This window comes from Cupressus sempervirens, chromosome 6 (genome assembly GCF_028749045.1).
Source record: "Cupressus sempervirens isolate cs-2001-9-10 chromosome 6, ASM2874904v1, whole genome shotgun sequence".
Taxonomy (NCBI): Eukaryota; Viridiplantae; Streptophyta; class Pinopsida; order Cupressales; family Cupressaceae; genus Cupressus; species Cupressus sempervirens.
In genome coordinates this window covers 489,724,326-489,740,229 of record NC_143123.1, presented here as the reverse complement: position 1 = coordinate 489,740,229, position 15,904 = coordinate 489,724,326, and the positions used below count along the sequence as shown (strand labels likewise).

At 36.0% G+C, this 15,904-nt stretch overlaps 1 protein-coding gene across 4 annotated transcripts in view; it reads left to right on the top strand.

Moving 5' to 3' along the window:
• The window catches only part of LOC149553169 (uncharacterized), an 89,197-nt gene extending 75,046 nt beyond the window's left edge, over nucleotides 1–14,151 (top strand). For all 4 annotated transcript variants that reach the window (XM_089788669.1, XM_089788667.1, XM_089788668.1 and 1 more), the window contains exon 11: nucleotides 13,674–14,151. In XM_089788669.1, the coding sequence (XP_089644795.1) occupies nucleotides 13,674–13,813 (140 nt within the window). In that variant the 3' untranslated portion in view covers nucleotides 13,814–14,151. The remainder of the gene's footprint in view (nucleotides 1–13,673) is intronic.
• Nucleotides 14,152–15,904: the final 1,753 nt, after the last annotated feature.

Genomic DNA, 15,904 nt, shown 5'->3' with positions numbered 1-15,904 from the left:
CTTTACAAAACAGCAGACAAGCCCACAAGTCCTACTTTTGTTAGAGAGGAACCAATACAGGATGAGACATTTGCAGATATCCTTATGGTTGCTAATGATGAATGTGAATTATTGGCACCGCATGTACGGGAGAGAATGACTTTTAAGAGGTTTGTGAACCAAAGAAGAGAACATAAACATGCAGTCGGACAGAATAGAAGACCTCGTGGCGAGGATAATGAATTAAAGCGTGCTACAGGGAAGATTTCCTTGACTACATTTGATGGGAGTAGCAGAATGACAACGCCAGCTTGGATTCACAAGTTTGATACCTTCTTAGCACCGAGACCTATGACAAAAGTGGAGGCAATAAATAATGCCACACTACATTTAGACGGAGCTGCACATGATTGGTGGTACCATGGGATGGTAACCCTTCAACATAACCTAGTGATTTCATATCAGGACTTCATGGATAGGTTGGTAGAGAGGTTTGATAAGAAGGATCCAAAAGCCTACTTCAGGGAGTTGGCCCAGTTGAAATAAACAGGCGGATTGAAGTATTTCATTAGTGACTTTTAGAGGCTATCCGTTATGGTGCAAGATATATCAGCTAGGAGATTGGTTGTTTTGTTCATTGAGGGATTATCCGAATTATTGAAGGGTTGGGTAAAAACCTTTGATCCATTCAATTTGCAAGAGGCAATTAAGAAGGCTAGAACTATGGAACAAGCAACCCCAGTAAATAAATTTCAGTTAAAGGGTGCATCATCTAGCAAAGACAAACCATTCTTCAAGAAACCTGAGACAAATAAAACAAAGGCTGAAAATAAAGATAAATCATTTGCTCATTTGGATAAAGAGACAATGAATGATTTAAGGAAGAAAAGACTTTGTTTTTATTATAAAGGACCTTATGACATGAACCATGACTGTCCCTTGAGGCGAAAGGGGAAAACAAACAGGGTTATGTCGGCATATTATGAGAATTCTGATTCTGAAAATTCAGACCAGCAATTTGAAAATGAGGAATCAATTGAAGAAAAAGAAGGCACAGATGATATAGGTGATGAGAAGACTGAGGGTAGACTTAAGGAGGCCCATCTTAGTAGTGTACAACAAGAGGGATCATTCAGGAAGAGAGGGATATTGGCTGGTCAACGAGTTATTACTTTGCTTGATACAGGTGCTACTCACAATTTTATTGATTCCAGATTGATCAAGAGGCGTGGGATTCAGACAGAGCAATTTGAGGTTTTGAGGGTGCAGGTAGCTTATGGCTACATCCTCAAATGTGACAGGAAGATTACAGGTCTGCCCGTAAAGATCAACAACTTTGATTTTAAAACAGATTTTTATGTTGTTAACATTAGTGATACAAATTTAGTTCTTGGCATGACTTGGTTTCATGATATAGGGGAGTTCACCCTCAATTTGAGAGCTATGAAGATGAGGTTTCAATCAGAAGGGAAGACCCATATACTTAAGGCCATTCGTGACAGTGGGTTCAGGATGATGTCTTGTAGACGCATGAAGAGCTTGTTGAGACATGATCAGGTTGAGTGGGCAGCCCGTTGCACTTTAATCTCATCACATGGGCAGCAAAAATCAGAATATCACCCGGACATATAGGAATTGAGAATCAAGCACTACAAGGTTTTTAGTGAAATAGTACTAGGTAGATCTCCAGATAGAGGTATTGAGCGTATTATTGAGTTAGAGGAGGGTGCGAAACCCATCACGATCACACCCTATAGGCATCCAAAGAGATTGAAGGATGAGATTGAGAAAACCATCAAGGAACTACTTGCTATGGGGCACATTAGACCAAGTAAGTTACTTTTCGCTTCTTCTATGGTTTTGGTGAAGAAGAAGGATGGTACTCTTAGAATGTGCATAGATTACAGGGTCCTAAACAAGAAGACTATCAAAAATAGGTACCCCATGCCACAGATTGATGAGTTATTAGATGAGCTACATAGAGCATGTTTCTTCTCCAAAATTGATATGAGATTAGGCTATCATCATACCGGGGTTAGAGAGTAGGATATAGAGAAGACGACATTTAGATGTCATTGTGGCCATTTTGAGTTTGTAGTTATGCCATTTGGGCTAACGAATTCTCCAATTACTTTTCAGTCCACAATGAACAGGGTTTTTCAGCATCAATTGAGGAAATTTGTGTTAGTCTTCTTTGGTGACATCCTGGTGTATAGTAGCACATGGGATGAGCATGTGTGACACTTAGACACTGTGTTGAGCATTCTGAGTAGGGAGTCCTTGTATGCAAAGGAGTCCAAATGTGATTTGGGTATATCAGAGTTATTATATCTGGGTCACATTATTAGTGCTCAGGGAGTACACATGGATCATAAAAAGATTCGTGTTATTATTGAGTGGCTTACTCCAGTGAACCTGACACAGCTGAGAGGATTTTTGGGGTTGTGTGGGTTCTATAGGAGGTTTGTTAGTGGATATTCAAGGCATGCAACACCCTTGATGGACTTGATGAGAAAGGGGGCTTTCTTATGGACTCTTGAGGCAGAAGAATGTTTTGATAAATTCAAGGAGTCGACTTCTTGTCTAGGGCTAACATTACTAGATTTTAGCAAACCTTTTGAATTGCACTGTGATGCATCTAGCGAAGGTGTCAAAGCGGTGCTTATGTAGGACAAACACTCGATTGCTTATGAGAGTAGGAAGCTTAGGGGGCTTGAGAGGAGCTTCAACATTTATGATAAGGAAATGTTGGCCATAATGTATGTTTTGGCCAAATTCAAGCAGCATTTAGTGGGTAGAAAATTCAGCATACAAACCGACCACAATAGCTTGAAACATTTCCTAGGGCAACAATACCTTAATGCCAGGCAAGAGAAATGGGTAAGTAAATTACAAGCATATGATTTTGATATTACCTATTTCAAGGGGACACAGAATGTAGTAGCAGATGCCTTGTCAGAAAGATCCCACTTGAGCTTGATGACAAATATATCAAAGGGTTGGAGACATTTGATCCTTGCAGAGTATGCAAAGGATACACGGGCATTGGGATTCATAGATGGATCGATCTAGAATAGTGATTTCACCCTTGTGAATGAGATTATCATTTACAAAAGGCGCATTTATTTGGTGCTAGGGTCAAAGGTTAAGAGGATGGTGTTGAGAGTTATCATGACTCACTTATGACAGGACATCCAAGTTTTTTCAAAATCTACTGGCAGATTCGTGAGCATTTTTTTTTGGAAGGGCTCAAAGATGAGGTGTTGCAATATGTTAGAGAGGGTCCTACTTGCCAACAGAATAAACAAAAGCACTCTTACCTAGCCGACTTACTTAAGCCTCTGTTGATTCTTGACAGGAAGTGAGAGTGTTTATCCATGGATTTTGTCAGAAGACTGCCGAGAGCCCAGGGTAGAGACTATATATATGTTGTTGATCGGCCTACAAAATTTTCCCACTTCTTCCCAATCAACACTATATACACTACTACAGGGGTGGCTGATTTATTCTTCAAAGAGGTATTTAGGTTGCATGGTTTACCTCGAAGCATTGTTAGTGATAGGGAAATCAGGTTTATGAGCCACTTCTGGTAGGAGTTGTTCAAATTGTGTGGGACAGAGCTCACTCTAAGTACTAGCTTCAGCCCCTAGATAGATGGTCAGATAAAGATAGTGAACAAATGGGTGGATGGATACCTCAGGAATTACATAGCAGGGCAACAAAAGGCTTGGGTTAAGTGGATATATCTATGTGAATATTGTTAAAATTCCACTTATCACATGTCTATCCAGATGTCACCATTCATGACATTATATGGATATGAGGCACTCAATTTCATGGTTTTGTTGCTATCAGATAGTAGAGTGCCCAGTGTTGGAGACTTCTTATAGGAGAGCCAGGACATGTGAAGGCTCTTAAGGATAATACCGCCAAGGCACATAATCAACAGAAGCTATATGTTGATCAGAAGAGGATTGAGCGGACTTTTGAGGTAGGTGATATGGTATTTCTGATGCTGCAGCCTTACCACTAGTTCATTCTCAAGAAGAGTGGTGCCGAAAAACTTAAACCACATTATTATGGGCCTTTTAGGGTGATCAAGAGAGTTGGAGAGGTGGCTTACGAGTTGTATTTGCCGGCAAAGAGCAGAGTCCATAATATTTTTCATGTGTCGCGTCTCAAAAAGACGTTAGGACACCATATTGTTCCTTCTACAGTGCTTCCACACTTGGACGATGAGTGGAAATTTTTTAAGTACTAGAGGCTATCATTGAGTTTAGGGAGAGGAATTTGAGATGTACTATAAGGGAGTACTTGGTGAAGTGGAAGGACTTGTCAGTAGAGGATGCCACTTGGGAGAGTGAAGAAATTTTGCAGCATCCAAAGTCGAGATTGCTTGGGGACAAGCAATTTCAAGAGGGGCGGACTGTAATATCCTCTATCTTTTTAGCATCTCAGTGGAGTTCTTAGCCTTTACATTCTCTGAAGGCTAAGTGGAGAAATTGATTAAATTAATTTCTTATAAAGTCATTAAATAAATTAAAATTAAAAGATGACTTTATATTTAATTAATTTAATTAAAAATGACTCAAGTTAAATAAGTAAATTAGGAGAATCTTCTAGAAGGAGGAATTTAATATTATTTTATTTCTTCTAGAAGGAGGTCCATCTATTGGAGGAAAAGAATAAATAGGGAGGACAACTTCATTGTTTTGGCATCAAATGTGTTGTCATCTACTCTTCTGGATAGCTTGTGGAGCCAAGGGTTTCTGCAGTTGTTACGTTGATCGTTGGGAACAAACACTTCCACTGATTTGCATAACTGAGGTGGTGAAATATCTTTCGAAGGGTTGCGATTGTTGGAGAAGACAAATCAGTCTTTTCATTGTGCCAAATTTGTGGCCTAGGGCCAGATTTGTGGAGAAGGAATAAGTTGGATATTGCTACAGGAACTTTTCTACTATAACTTGCTATAGTACCGTTGCTACAATATCTTTGCTACAGTACCGTTGCTACAGTAACTTGTTACAATGACGCTGCTACAGTTCCGTCGCTACAGTGTCATTGCTGCTACAGGAACTTGCTACAGAAAAATCTAGATTCCCTTGAGCAGTTTTCCAAGTTCCTATCTATTTCATTTGTAATGCATGAAGGTTAGATTTGTATAGTTTAGGGCATGTGAAGAATTTAAAGATCATCTGTAATCTGATTTGTATCGGAGTTTTACATCAGAATTGTTGCCCTAACGTCTTATTGATATAGATGCATATTTTCTCATTTATAGTCAATGCTCTATGTTTCAAAAAAAATCCAAAAAACATTTGTTGTTGGCTGTTTGGAGTTTTGCAAGTGTCTCAATTAAAGTTTGGTATTTATAAAGTAATCAGACTTTAGATTTGCAATATATATATCCCTTGTGTGCAAAGTGTTTGATGAAATTCTCAAGTTAGCAATTAGAAAATAAAAATTAGAATTGCACAAGATTTTACAGTGGTATAGGAGCTTGCTTGCAGAGTCTTTGACAAAATGTCAAATAAGTGAATTAGAGAAGAATTTGTGGTTGATGAAGTTATAACTGGTTGGGGTTATTACATAATTGTTGTCAACTTTTAATCCTAGAAATGAAGATAAACAATGAAAACAAATAATGAACACTAAGACAACAATTTATCTTGGGAAAACCCTCTTACTTGAGTGAGAAAAATCCAGTCATAAATACATCACTTTATTGATGAATAAGGTGTTAGAAATACAATATGCCCAAACACAAGGTTCCAATTGAAGTGATACTCAGAAACACAAGATATCAATATCAATATCAATCTCATATGAATTTCTCCTGAAGAATATATAAAATTGCCTTGACTCTTCATTATCTTGCTGTTGGAAAGTGAAGACCCCTTTGTTGACTTGACCTTTCATTGTCTTGAATCTTCAATATCCGCGCATGGTCTCTTCATATGCAATATGATAACTCTTTGTTTACACAAGAAAGAACTCTTTAGAACTTGCACATGGTTTTCCATTAGCCAACACTGAAGACTATTCATGATCTTGAAAAGGCATGGCTTTTCATATGAAAGATTGACCAGAACTCCCTAGCCATCATCAAGTAAGCAAAGTCTCTGGGAGAATATGCCCTACCAAGAAAAAGAAGCGTCATTGCCATTTGAGATCATACAACTATTCAAGTTGTATGGTCCGCAAAACTTGCAATACTCTATGAAGAGTATACTCGCTGATTCTTGGAAAACATCAATAAGGTTAAAGTCTTGTATCACTGCCTTTCTTGGTCGAAGTACAACCCACCAACAATAAAAAAATGAAAGGGGATGCCACTATAAAATTATTTGACCATCTTATGCCTTTATAACAAAAATGGAGCAAACGTATTGAATCCTATGAACCAAAGGGATGAGAAACTATTCAGAAGTTCTAGTCATTTGATCCAAAGGGATGAGAAACTTATCAAGAACTCCATTGACACATAAAGCTGTGGTGCCTCCCTTGTTCAACAGGATAGCTCTGGAGACTTGAAACTGGGCACCCAAATGAGCACCAAGATGTCAAAAACACTTTTATATAATTGAAATTATCAATGTACAATTCAAGTTGAATATAGATTCCCTCTAGGCAAAAGAGTGAGTCTAATTGCTTAAACATTGATTTAATATTTTCGGGTGTAGTTTGACTTGAATATATGTTTAAAGACTTGATTATCACAAAAAGAGAGATACACTTTCTAAAAGATGACATGATGATTTTGTGTGATCACATAAGAAAGGACTATGATGGTTCACACAAAGTCAATATATGTGATGCTAACATATAAAGTCTCATTCATGGAGTGCATTGCTTCAATTCCATGTGCCATGTGACACCTCAATATTATCACATGGTTATATAGTTGAGTGCTAACTATTATATTGGTGTAGACAATTGATTTAGAAACATCAATGTGCATGTGTAATCTGAACCAATGAAAGTTAATATAAATGTTTAATTCTCAAATGATTTAAACTTTGATAAGCATAAATCGTAATAGAAAGAATGATAAGAGAGAAAATCACACAATGATGTCAGTACATAGAAATACGTGGAAACTCAAGATGAGAAAAACCATGGTGAAAAATGTTGCTAGGATCAACTGTCTTAATCTAGTCTCACAATGAATCTTGATTATAGTGTTTAAGGGCTACCACTTGCTATAATGTTTCAGAACTAGAAAATATGTAGAAAAGCAATCTCTGAATGCAATTCCCAAACTCAACTTAGGACGTACGATAGAGAGTTCATAGGGTAGCAACATGAGTCATACGGTGCTGTGAATGTTGTTGGAGTTGTTCGTATGGTAAAGATGTCTTGTGGTGTACATTGAGCAGGGATGGACATATAATAAGATTGGTGAATGGTGTAGGGACATTGTCCTGGCATATGGTGTGCCAAGGCAAGGTTGTATGGTGAGGATGAGATACCATATGATGCAAAGATGTATGGTAGAGGTAAAATGTAGTGTCGTTCAATGTTGAGTAAGCTTGTACAAATTTGACTATGAGTAGTATGGTGAAGAGCATAGGGTGTATGATGGCAACAAGAGGAAGCCGTATGAGTTGTAATTCGTGTGTAGGGTTGTGTTCATGACAAGTTTGCTAATTTTGACTATATACATAGTCCATCAACGACTTGAATGTCCCAAAACAATATAACTCTAGATAATTATAGACATGATGAATGCCAAATAATATTGGTTAGAATAACTAATTGATACCAATCAATAAATATAGTTGTAAACAAAGATGACGCTCTAGATGTGCTGGATCCGAAGCAAACTAGTACATGAACAGAATAAGGCGAGGGTTGAATTCCACCAAAATTGGAAAGCGAAGTAGGGAAGATATTTCACATCCGAAATAGCGAACAATAGAAAATTCCAATAGGAATTTGTTGTACAAAGAAATAATCCAAATCACATATTTAAACAACTCAACCTCGTGGACATAAATACCTCGTTGAGGGAGAAACTAAGTGCCAATAGAAGACATGACAAACACCTATGAAAAAGTAAAAATAAAAATGGGTTCAAGATATGCTAAACCAAATGGCCCATAAACAAAGGTTTTAATAATTTATTTATTTAATGACGGGAACATTACACTTGCACTAGATTCACCATGTGTCGGGATGCAATTATCATATTAATGTGTTGCGAGTCCAATTTGATCCTCAATGGTTACATCTAAGTTGGCACAATCAGGGCTACATCCTAATGCTTTGCTGCCCCATCCTTGTAGATTGGATCCTTATGTCACATAAGTTGTATGTTGCAATAAATATAACCAAGTCTTTAGCTTTTTTTGAGCCCAATTGTTTATGCTTCATTGAGTCGATAAAAGTCTTCGGTAATAGAAGAACTTTCAACCTGGACAATGTTGACAAAAACAAAAATGTAAAGTAAAATAATTAATGTTAAGTACTGACTATAGAATACAAGTGGTAAGAAGACAAACAAACTTACTTGTTAGAGGTTCTTGATTGCAAGAGGCCGTAGATACTTAAATAATTGACCATAGAGGCATTGGACTAATTGCTAACATTCCCCTTCAAGATCTGTGACATGGCTTAACTGCCTGTTGTGTTCTATAAGTCTAGTGGTTGTATTGGGCATTGATAGGTTGATCTTTTGGTGTAATGACAACCCTAGCTTGTAACAAGAGGTATCAGAACTTGGTCACAGATTGAAATCTCCTTTGGTAACATTTAGAAGCGGATTGTTGGACTAACTACTAACATTCCCCATTAGGATTCATGACATGGCTTAACTACTTGTTATGTTCTATAAGTCTAGTGGTTGTATCGGGCATTGACAGGTTGATCTTTTGGTGAAATGACAACCCTTGCTTGTAACAAGAGGTACCATCATATGATAGCTTCCATGTCGTTTTGGTCATAAATAGTTGTATGGTTGTAATTTCTTCTTGAGGAGAACAACCCAAATTTTATTCTTACTTCTTTATATGGGAAGAGTCTTTCAAAAACTTTCATGTACCCATTAGCAGCTTTGTCATATGTATATGATGCTACTCTCTTTGACGTAGAAAGTGGTACCTCAAAGATAGGGCATATGCAAGGAGGTGCAATGGGGTGGTCATCTATTCCCAAAGGTGATGAATGATTGGTTCCAACTTATTGCATAAGGTGTCATTTTCTATGGGGTCATTCTCATGTTGTTGTATTGCAATTTTTAACTTCTCTACCATTGCGTCCATTCCATTAGAGACATCCCCCAAATAAGGTGCATTCGTATCAACTAATTAGAGCGTAGTCATTATAGGCTCAATGGAATTCAATACATTTTACACACAAGCCCACCAACTGTCATGTAAAAACAGTCTTGACCTTTTGGGCGTTCTCTGAATTTGAAGCCTTCCGTACACCCTATTGGTCGGAAATAACAATTTGGTCCAATGCCTCTTGCACCTTGAGAAGTCATCTCATAACAATTATGTGAGATTCAAATTGGATCTCAACACTCTAAGTAAGTTAATAACAATATGTCAATAAATACTAAGAAAATTTATAGACAAATTGATAGTCGAACATGACATAAAATTTATAAAATGAAATAAATAATTTAACATTAGTAAGTACATTTTACCTTCAACAACTCCAATTTTTTTGGAAAGGCTAAATATTGATTGTGACATAAGGGGGGTCTATCAGAAACATCTGGATCTGCTTGTTCCTTAACGGAATCACCTACATGCTTACAATTTTTTGCATTTTTTGCCCAGACCACATTATCACTACTTACCATCTCTATGCACTCAATGAAAATTCTGGAACTGAACTATGCATCATTCACTTCTTCTTCTCAATCAACTGCTTAAAAAAACATTGCCCCTTTGGGGCACATTGGAATAACATTAATTAATGGACAGTTTCAAGTATCTTTCCATTGATTGAAAGCAATAGAGACGCTCGAAGTAGTCCAAGAATCACTATTTGGTTAAAGAGATTTCTCTATAGAAGTCCTCTATTTTGACAATATGGTAGTACACACCTTTTCATGCTTAGGACTTGTGTAACCAATTGGTGCAATACTGATGGCTATCACCATCTCCTTCCAATATGGTGATCACACCAAGTTGAAAGGGAGACCATGGACATAGAGGTAACATCTAATGGCTTCGTCAATAATGTCTCTTGCCTACATTATAAATGTCGTGTCCAATGGACCACTTTCGTGGGCACTAATTTCTACTTCTTCATCTCCCACTTCTGGTATAGGGAAGAATGTATGTTTGAAGGTTGCCACTGTTTCAGTGGGTAACTCCTATTTTTTTAAAATTCTAGATGGACAAACAGAAGTTTGCTTTATCTTTTAACCAATCTACCAGCTTCTTCTTGTTCTTTTACATTGATAGCTTGGACCATTTCTGTAAAGAAAGGTGAATGGACAATATTAAATAGCATTCCATTTACACAATATAACCGCACATTCGCTGCATCAACTACTTCTTGGCCTTGCATATCAAAAAGCCTTTAAATGGGGTTTGAGCTGCCAATGTGTGGTCTCATTTATGATTGTGAATGCTGTGTTGCCACATCCTTCTAGAAGATGCATCTGTCTCTATTGTTTGTCTATTCAGAAATTGAGTTTCAACCATGTTGCTAGTAGGTGCCCTTGCTGTTGAAGCATGAGAGGAGCTAAGATTTTGATATATTCTCTGATCAACCCTTTCTTGATCCTTCGCAGCCTTGGGACATACTGCCACCTTTTCACAAGGGTCAACAGCTTTGCCAGGTATATTAAAGAAATGAGTCCTCACCATTGTGTAACAACCTTGCCATTTGTTTTGACAATATGTAGCTATTCCACCTGAACATTTATTCCCACAAATACAATCACAATCTTTCCCCAACAGGTATCTTTCCCTACAAATCAATTTTTTTACTTGAACAATTTTTTATTTTAAAGATTAGCAAAGTCAAAAATCGGACCTGTAACAACTTAGAACTCAGAACTAATGTTTACACTTATAGTTCTGTAAAAAGTTGGAGCTCAAAAATAATATAAAAACTCAGAAATTGTGAGTAAGCAGAGAACTCATGAATATTGTTCAAGTTTACACTTAGAACTGTAAGTTTATAGTTTTTGAGTTTAGTTTTTAAATTGAATTTTAAACTAATATCTTTAGAAGCTCTTAAATTTTAATTTTTAATTTTTTAACTATAACTGTTAAATTGGTCTCCACATCTTGCAGATATGTCTGCAAGGTGTGGAGGCCATGACTCCTCAGCTCAGATCAACAATGGAAAACACAAAATGTCAAAAACCAACCCCATCAAAAATAAAAATACTGAGGTCTGAATCGGCCTGCTGGCTACGATTTCGAATCTGAGCTGTGCAGGAACAGTTGCAGATTCTGTGAAAATTTCATCTGAAAGTGCCAAGAACAGATCAATTCTCTCCATCCCTGGGTAGAGTTTGGGTTTTGCTGTTCCTGGTACAGATTGACCTTTTCACATTCCCTACCATTTTTGACTGAAATTCGAGGAGTAGGTCAATTTTGTCTTCTGGTTTCCATTTGTTTGTTTTAACTCTGTATCAGTTTATATTAGTTTGTTTTGATCAACTTTTTAGTGACTTTTCTGTTAGATCTATTTAATCATGTAATCATTCTCATTTCATTCATCACATTACATAGTGAAGGACAAATCTTGTTCCCAATTAGTGCCTTAGACACCTCTTGAGCCTGTTGGGGAAGTGATTCACTTAGTATGTTTTATGTTGCATTTTTCTCCCAATTTCGCATTGTACACATGAATTTACATATCAAACTCTTGTGCAAACCACCCGGTCATGGTGACATATGGCACTACGTTCTGTACCCTACGTCATCCAAAGAACTTCAAACTCTCACAGCCAGGTCATAAATCATACTCATGAATCAATCCATCAAGGAACATATTTCTTGCACACTGCTGTGAATTTGTTAAGCTATTCTCAAACTTCTGGCCTGCATAAAACCAACTCCTAGCTTCTCGTCTGATATAAATGCTGCCCTGCTGGACTTTGCTAGAACGATTGGCTCAAGAATATGTGAAGACTATAAGAGATTTTAATGAAGTTACTGTTCAAATGTTCACAATTGTAAACTGAAAGAGTTCACAACCTCTCAAAGCAAGTAATGAAAAGATGCTTCTATATTAGATTTTTCTAGGAAAAATTGAGGCTTGAGGACCTGACAAAGAAATGCAAGGGATTTGAATGAACTTGCTGGCTAATTGTCTACACAAGCAAACTGCAAGTATTCATCACCTCCTAATGTCATGAAAGCATGTGGTCCATCTTCAACCTTACCCACAATTTTAGGAGCTTACAAAGCAAAGTGGATGCGATGGAGATGTTTTCCACTACTGAAATAGGAGTAGCTTATTATGGCTACGCATTAAAACATTCATGCAAAATTGTAGGTAGTGGTCCTTGTTTACCGCGCTAGGGTTGCCGTTTCACCAAAAGATCGACCTGTTAATGCTTGATACAACCACTAGGCTTATAGAAGACATAGTAGGCGGCTAAGCCATGTTGCGATCGTGGTTAATCTGATTGCATTATCCCACAAGAGATGCTGGCACACTGCCAACAATCCCCCTCTCAGCATTACTCGTTTTGGTCTGTGAGATTCGAACCTCTGACCACTTGTTACTCATTCATTTGTTATAGACCAGCAGATGCATTTAGGGGACTGCTTCCAAAGCCTCTTTCAATCTTGTTAAGACCACTGGTTAAATTATTTATTTATTTTTTCTCGTGCAGTCACAAGGAATGAAGGCGGACATGTAATGCATGCCACTGACTAACTGCTTTCTGAAACTTATGATGGTTTGTTTGCTTGCTTTATTGCAGAAGTCTTTCAAAATCGTCATGGTAAATGAGTGTTTACAGTTTAATGATGGTTCTATACATGTTACTCTGTCTTTTTATGGTAAATTGAGTCGCATCCATGTTTCTGTATCTTGATAATTGCTGTTTTAGTCACCATCTAATCATCAAATCTTTAGCCAACAACTGTCTGTAAAATGCTATTCTTTTAATATATACATTCTAGTGTTTTCATCAATTTAATAATTGCAAATCTCTAGTAGTGTGCATACTGATGAATCCAATGTGGCTTTTTCACTTTTCTATGGAAGAATTCATAATGTTGTTAAGTGAAATCTGGAGTATTATTGTTTTGGGAATAGGATGGATTTTGTAGAATGTCTTTCTCTCATATCACAGCTTTTTGACATAGGTGATATTCTGGTCATAAGCTTTCTATCTTTTATAATTTTCGTTCCTTCGATAGATTTGTTTAGTACATAATTTTCCATGAGCATCTCATGTGCATAATCTCTCATCTTCCTGAGGTTTGTTTATATATATTTCTGTATGAAGACCTTCGATTTTGTTTTTGCTTTGTGCGGACTGCTTCTCCAAGTGAGAATATACGAATAAGTAGTTTTTGGAACTAGCTCTGTAACTAAAAACTCGTAAAATTGAGCTCTATTATACATTCATTGAAATTTCATAATGATAATAGATTTTGGTCGTTGGAATTGAGGTGCTTCTTTGTTTGGATTTTAGGTTTACAGCTTTTTGTATCCAAGATGCAGAAGAAACTAATTTTTTTGTGTTAAATGTGGTTCAGCTTTAGCAACTGTGATTGGTATCAAGTACACTTCTCCACTTAGTAAACATGAGAAAAGATGTGATGCTCCAAACTTCAAGGTAAAGTCTTATGTGGATGAACAATATTCTCATTTGGTGGAGTTTGCGGCTTCACATTGACATAATTTCCATTCATTTTCCATGTTGGGGGAACTGTATGCTACCATTCCAAGGTGTAGCTATTTTCTCTCTTAATGTGCGCTGTGTAATTGAGATTCAGGATTATTATACTTTTGGTATAATATCTGAAAACTTACAGAAGCAAAATTATGGCAATGTTCAATTGTAATATGGTATTCTAAAATCAGGGCAGGGTCGACTATGACCAAAACATCACTTGCCCCTTCGCTGGTATATAGTGTATTTAGAATAGGTAAGGAAACAGTTATGGTGCTATTGTTTCGTTTATCATCTCCTTTCTTCCATGTCTGAAATTTAAAGACAATTATTTCCTCCAAGACAGTGCCAAATTTACCCAGTCTAACTTATTACCACTATCTTAAAATTTTCTATATTAAATAAGGCAGGGAACTAATGTTTAATGTTTTTGTTTAACCCTTATGTTTTTGTATAAGAAACAACATATTCCTAAACTTTTTATTAACTACATATTTTTCAAATCATTTATCAGAATTAAAATCCTTTCTTAATGCAACAAATCAAAAATTTAGAAAAAGTCCAAAAGAATGTAATTAATGTTCTTGTCTGAATTTCTTTGATATTTTATACAAACTTTCTCCACGTGTCAAATCAGTGCTAAAGGAAACTGGATAATATAAGTTGATTTAATGACTACTATCTCCATCTCGTTTAGAGAATTCTTAAAAAAATGCTGCAAACTGATTTTAGAATTCATTGTTTGCACTCATCCTCTGTATTGGCCTCCACAAACCATGCATTGCTATTGTTTTCAGCTTGCCTGCGAAATCTTTTTCTGTTGCTGAAAAAATCCAATCCCATTCTCCGTCGCTGCTGCTTCTTCATGTAAAGAAATGACAATCAACGACAATGCTGCTTGTGAAATCTCTCGGAATATTTTACACGCATACCCATCCTGAGGACTTACGGTTCTGAATTTTTCCTGACACCGAAAATTTGCTTAAAATCTGTTTTAACCATCACAACTATAAATTGAGGGTTGAATTGAAGGTTCTAAATGTGCGATAATCTGGAAAAATTATTTGTAACCCTATCTCTACATAGTTTATTAAATAACTATTGCAAAATAAACTGTCTCTAGGAAAAGGAAAAGTTAATGGTTATATCTTTATATTTCTTTATATTGTAACAATGGAGTTTTGAAATTAAGACCTCCAAGAAGGCTTCTCCAATTCATGGCTAGGCTGTGGGTGGGACTCATAACTTCACATATTTTATTTTAAAATTAAGAGTTTCTAATTTCATTGGTCTTAAACATTGTGCCTTATATGACTGTTTTTTAAGGAAATAAAAAGTTGTCTTTTAATAAAAATTTCCAACATTTTAGTTTTTTCAAAAACTTCCTTAATAGCTTTTTAATTTTGTTTTTAATAGAATTTCTTACTTTTGTTCCACTTCTATCAGAAATTGTTTAAAAATCTTTCAATTAGATGTGATCTGTAAATCATTTCTATAAAAACATTTCAATTGAATGTCGTCTGTAAATATTCTTTTGATAACATTTATTTACAATTTTTGAATCATTTATAACTTTTTTCAAACTTGTTTTTGCAGAAGGTTGACTGTGGTTGTTAGATCAATTTTAGTACTACTATAGAATTCTTGACACTCATTGTTAAAGGAAGTGAAAATAACCTTTATATTGTCAATATCCAAGTCAAACTAATAATCTACAATCGGTCTACAATTTTCAAAAAAACTCATGATGTTTTTTGAAGATTGGTCAATGTATAGTTTGTAGGGAGGATAGCCACGTCTATATTAATAATCTACAATGGGTTTACCAATTGGTTGAGTTTATTATACACACTTAAAAAAGGCTAGATCTTTGAGTTGCTTATACATGCACACATACAAAATTTAAATTACTTATACATACTTGCACATGTACAAAATTTAAATTACTTATACATTTACAATTGAATAAATATTAATTTTTTTAACTAATACATAGTATAGTTGCCTTGTCATTATATTGCTCGGATAATTGTTGTGTTGTCTTTTAAGATCATTCAATTTTACTATGTTATCTAGTTAATAATGACTTAGATA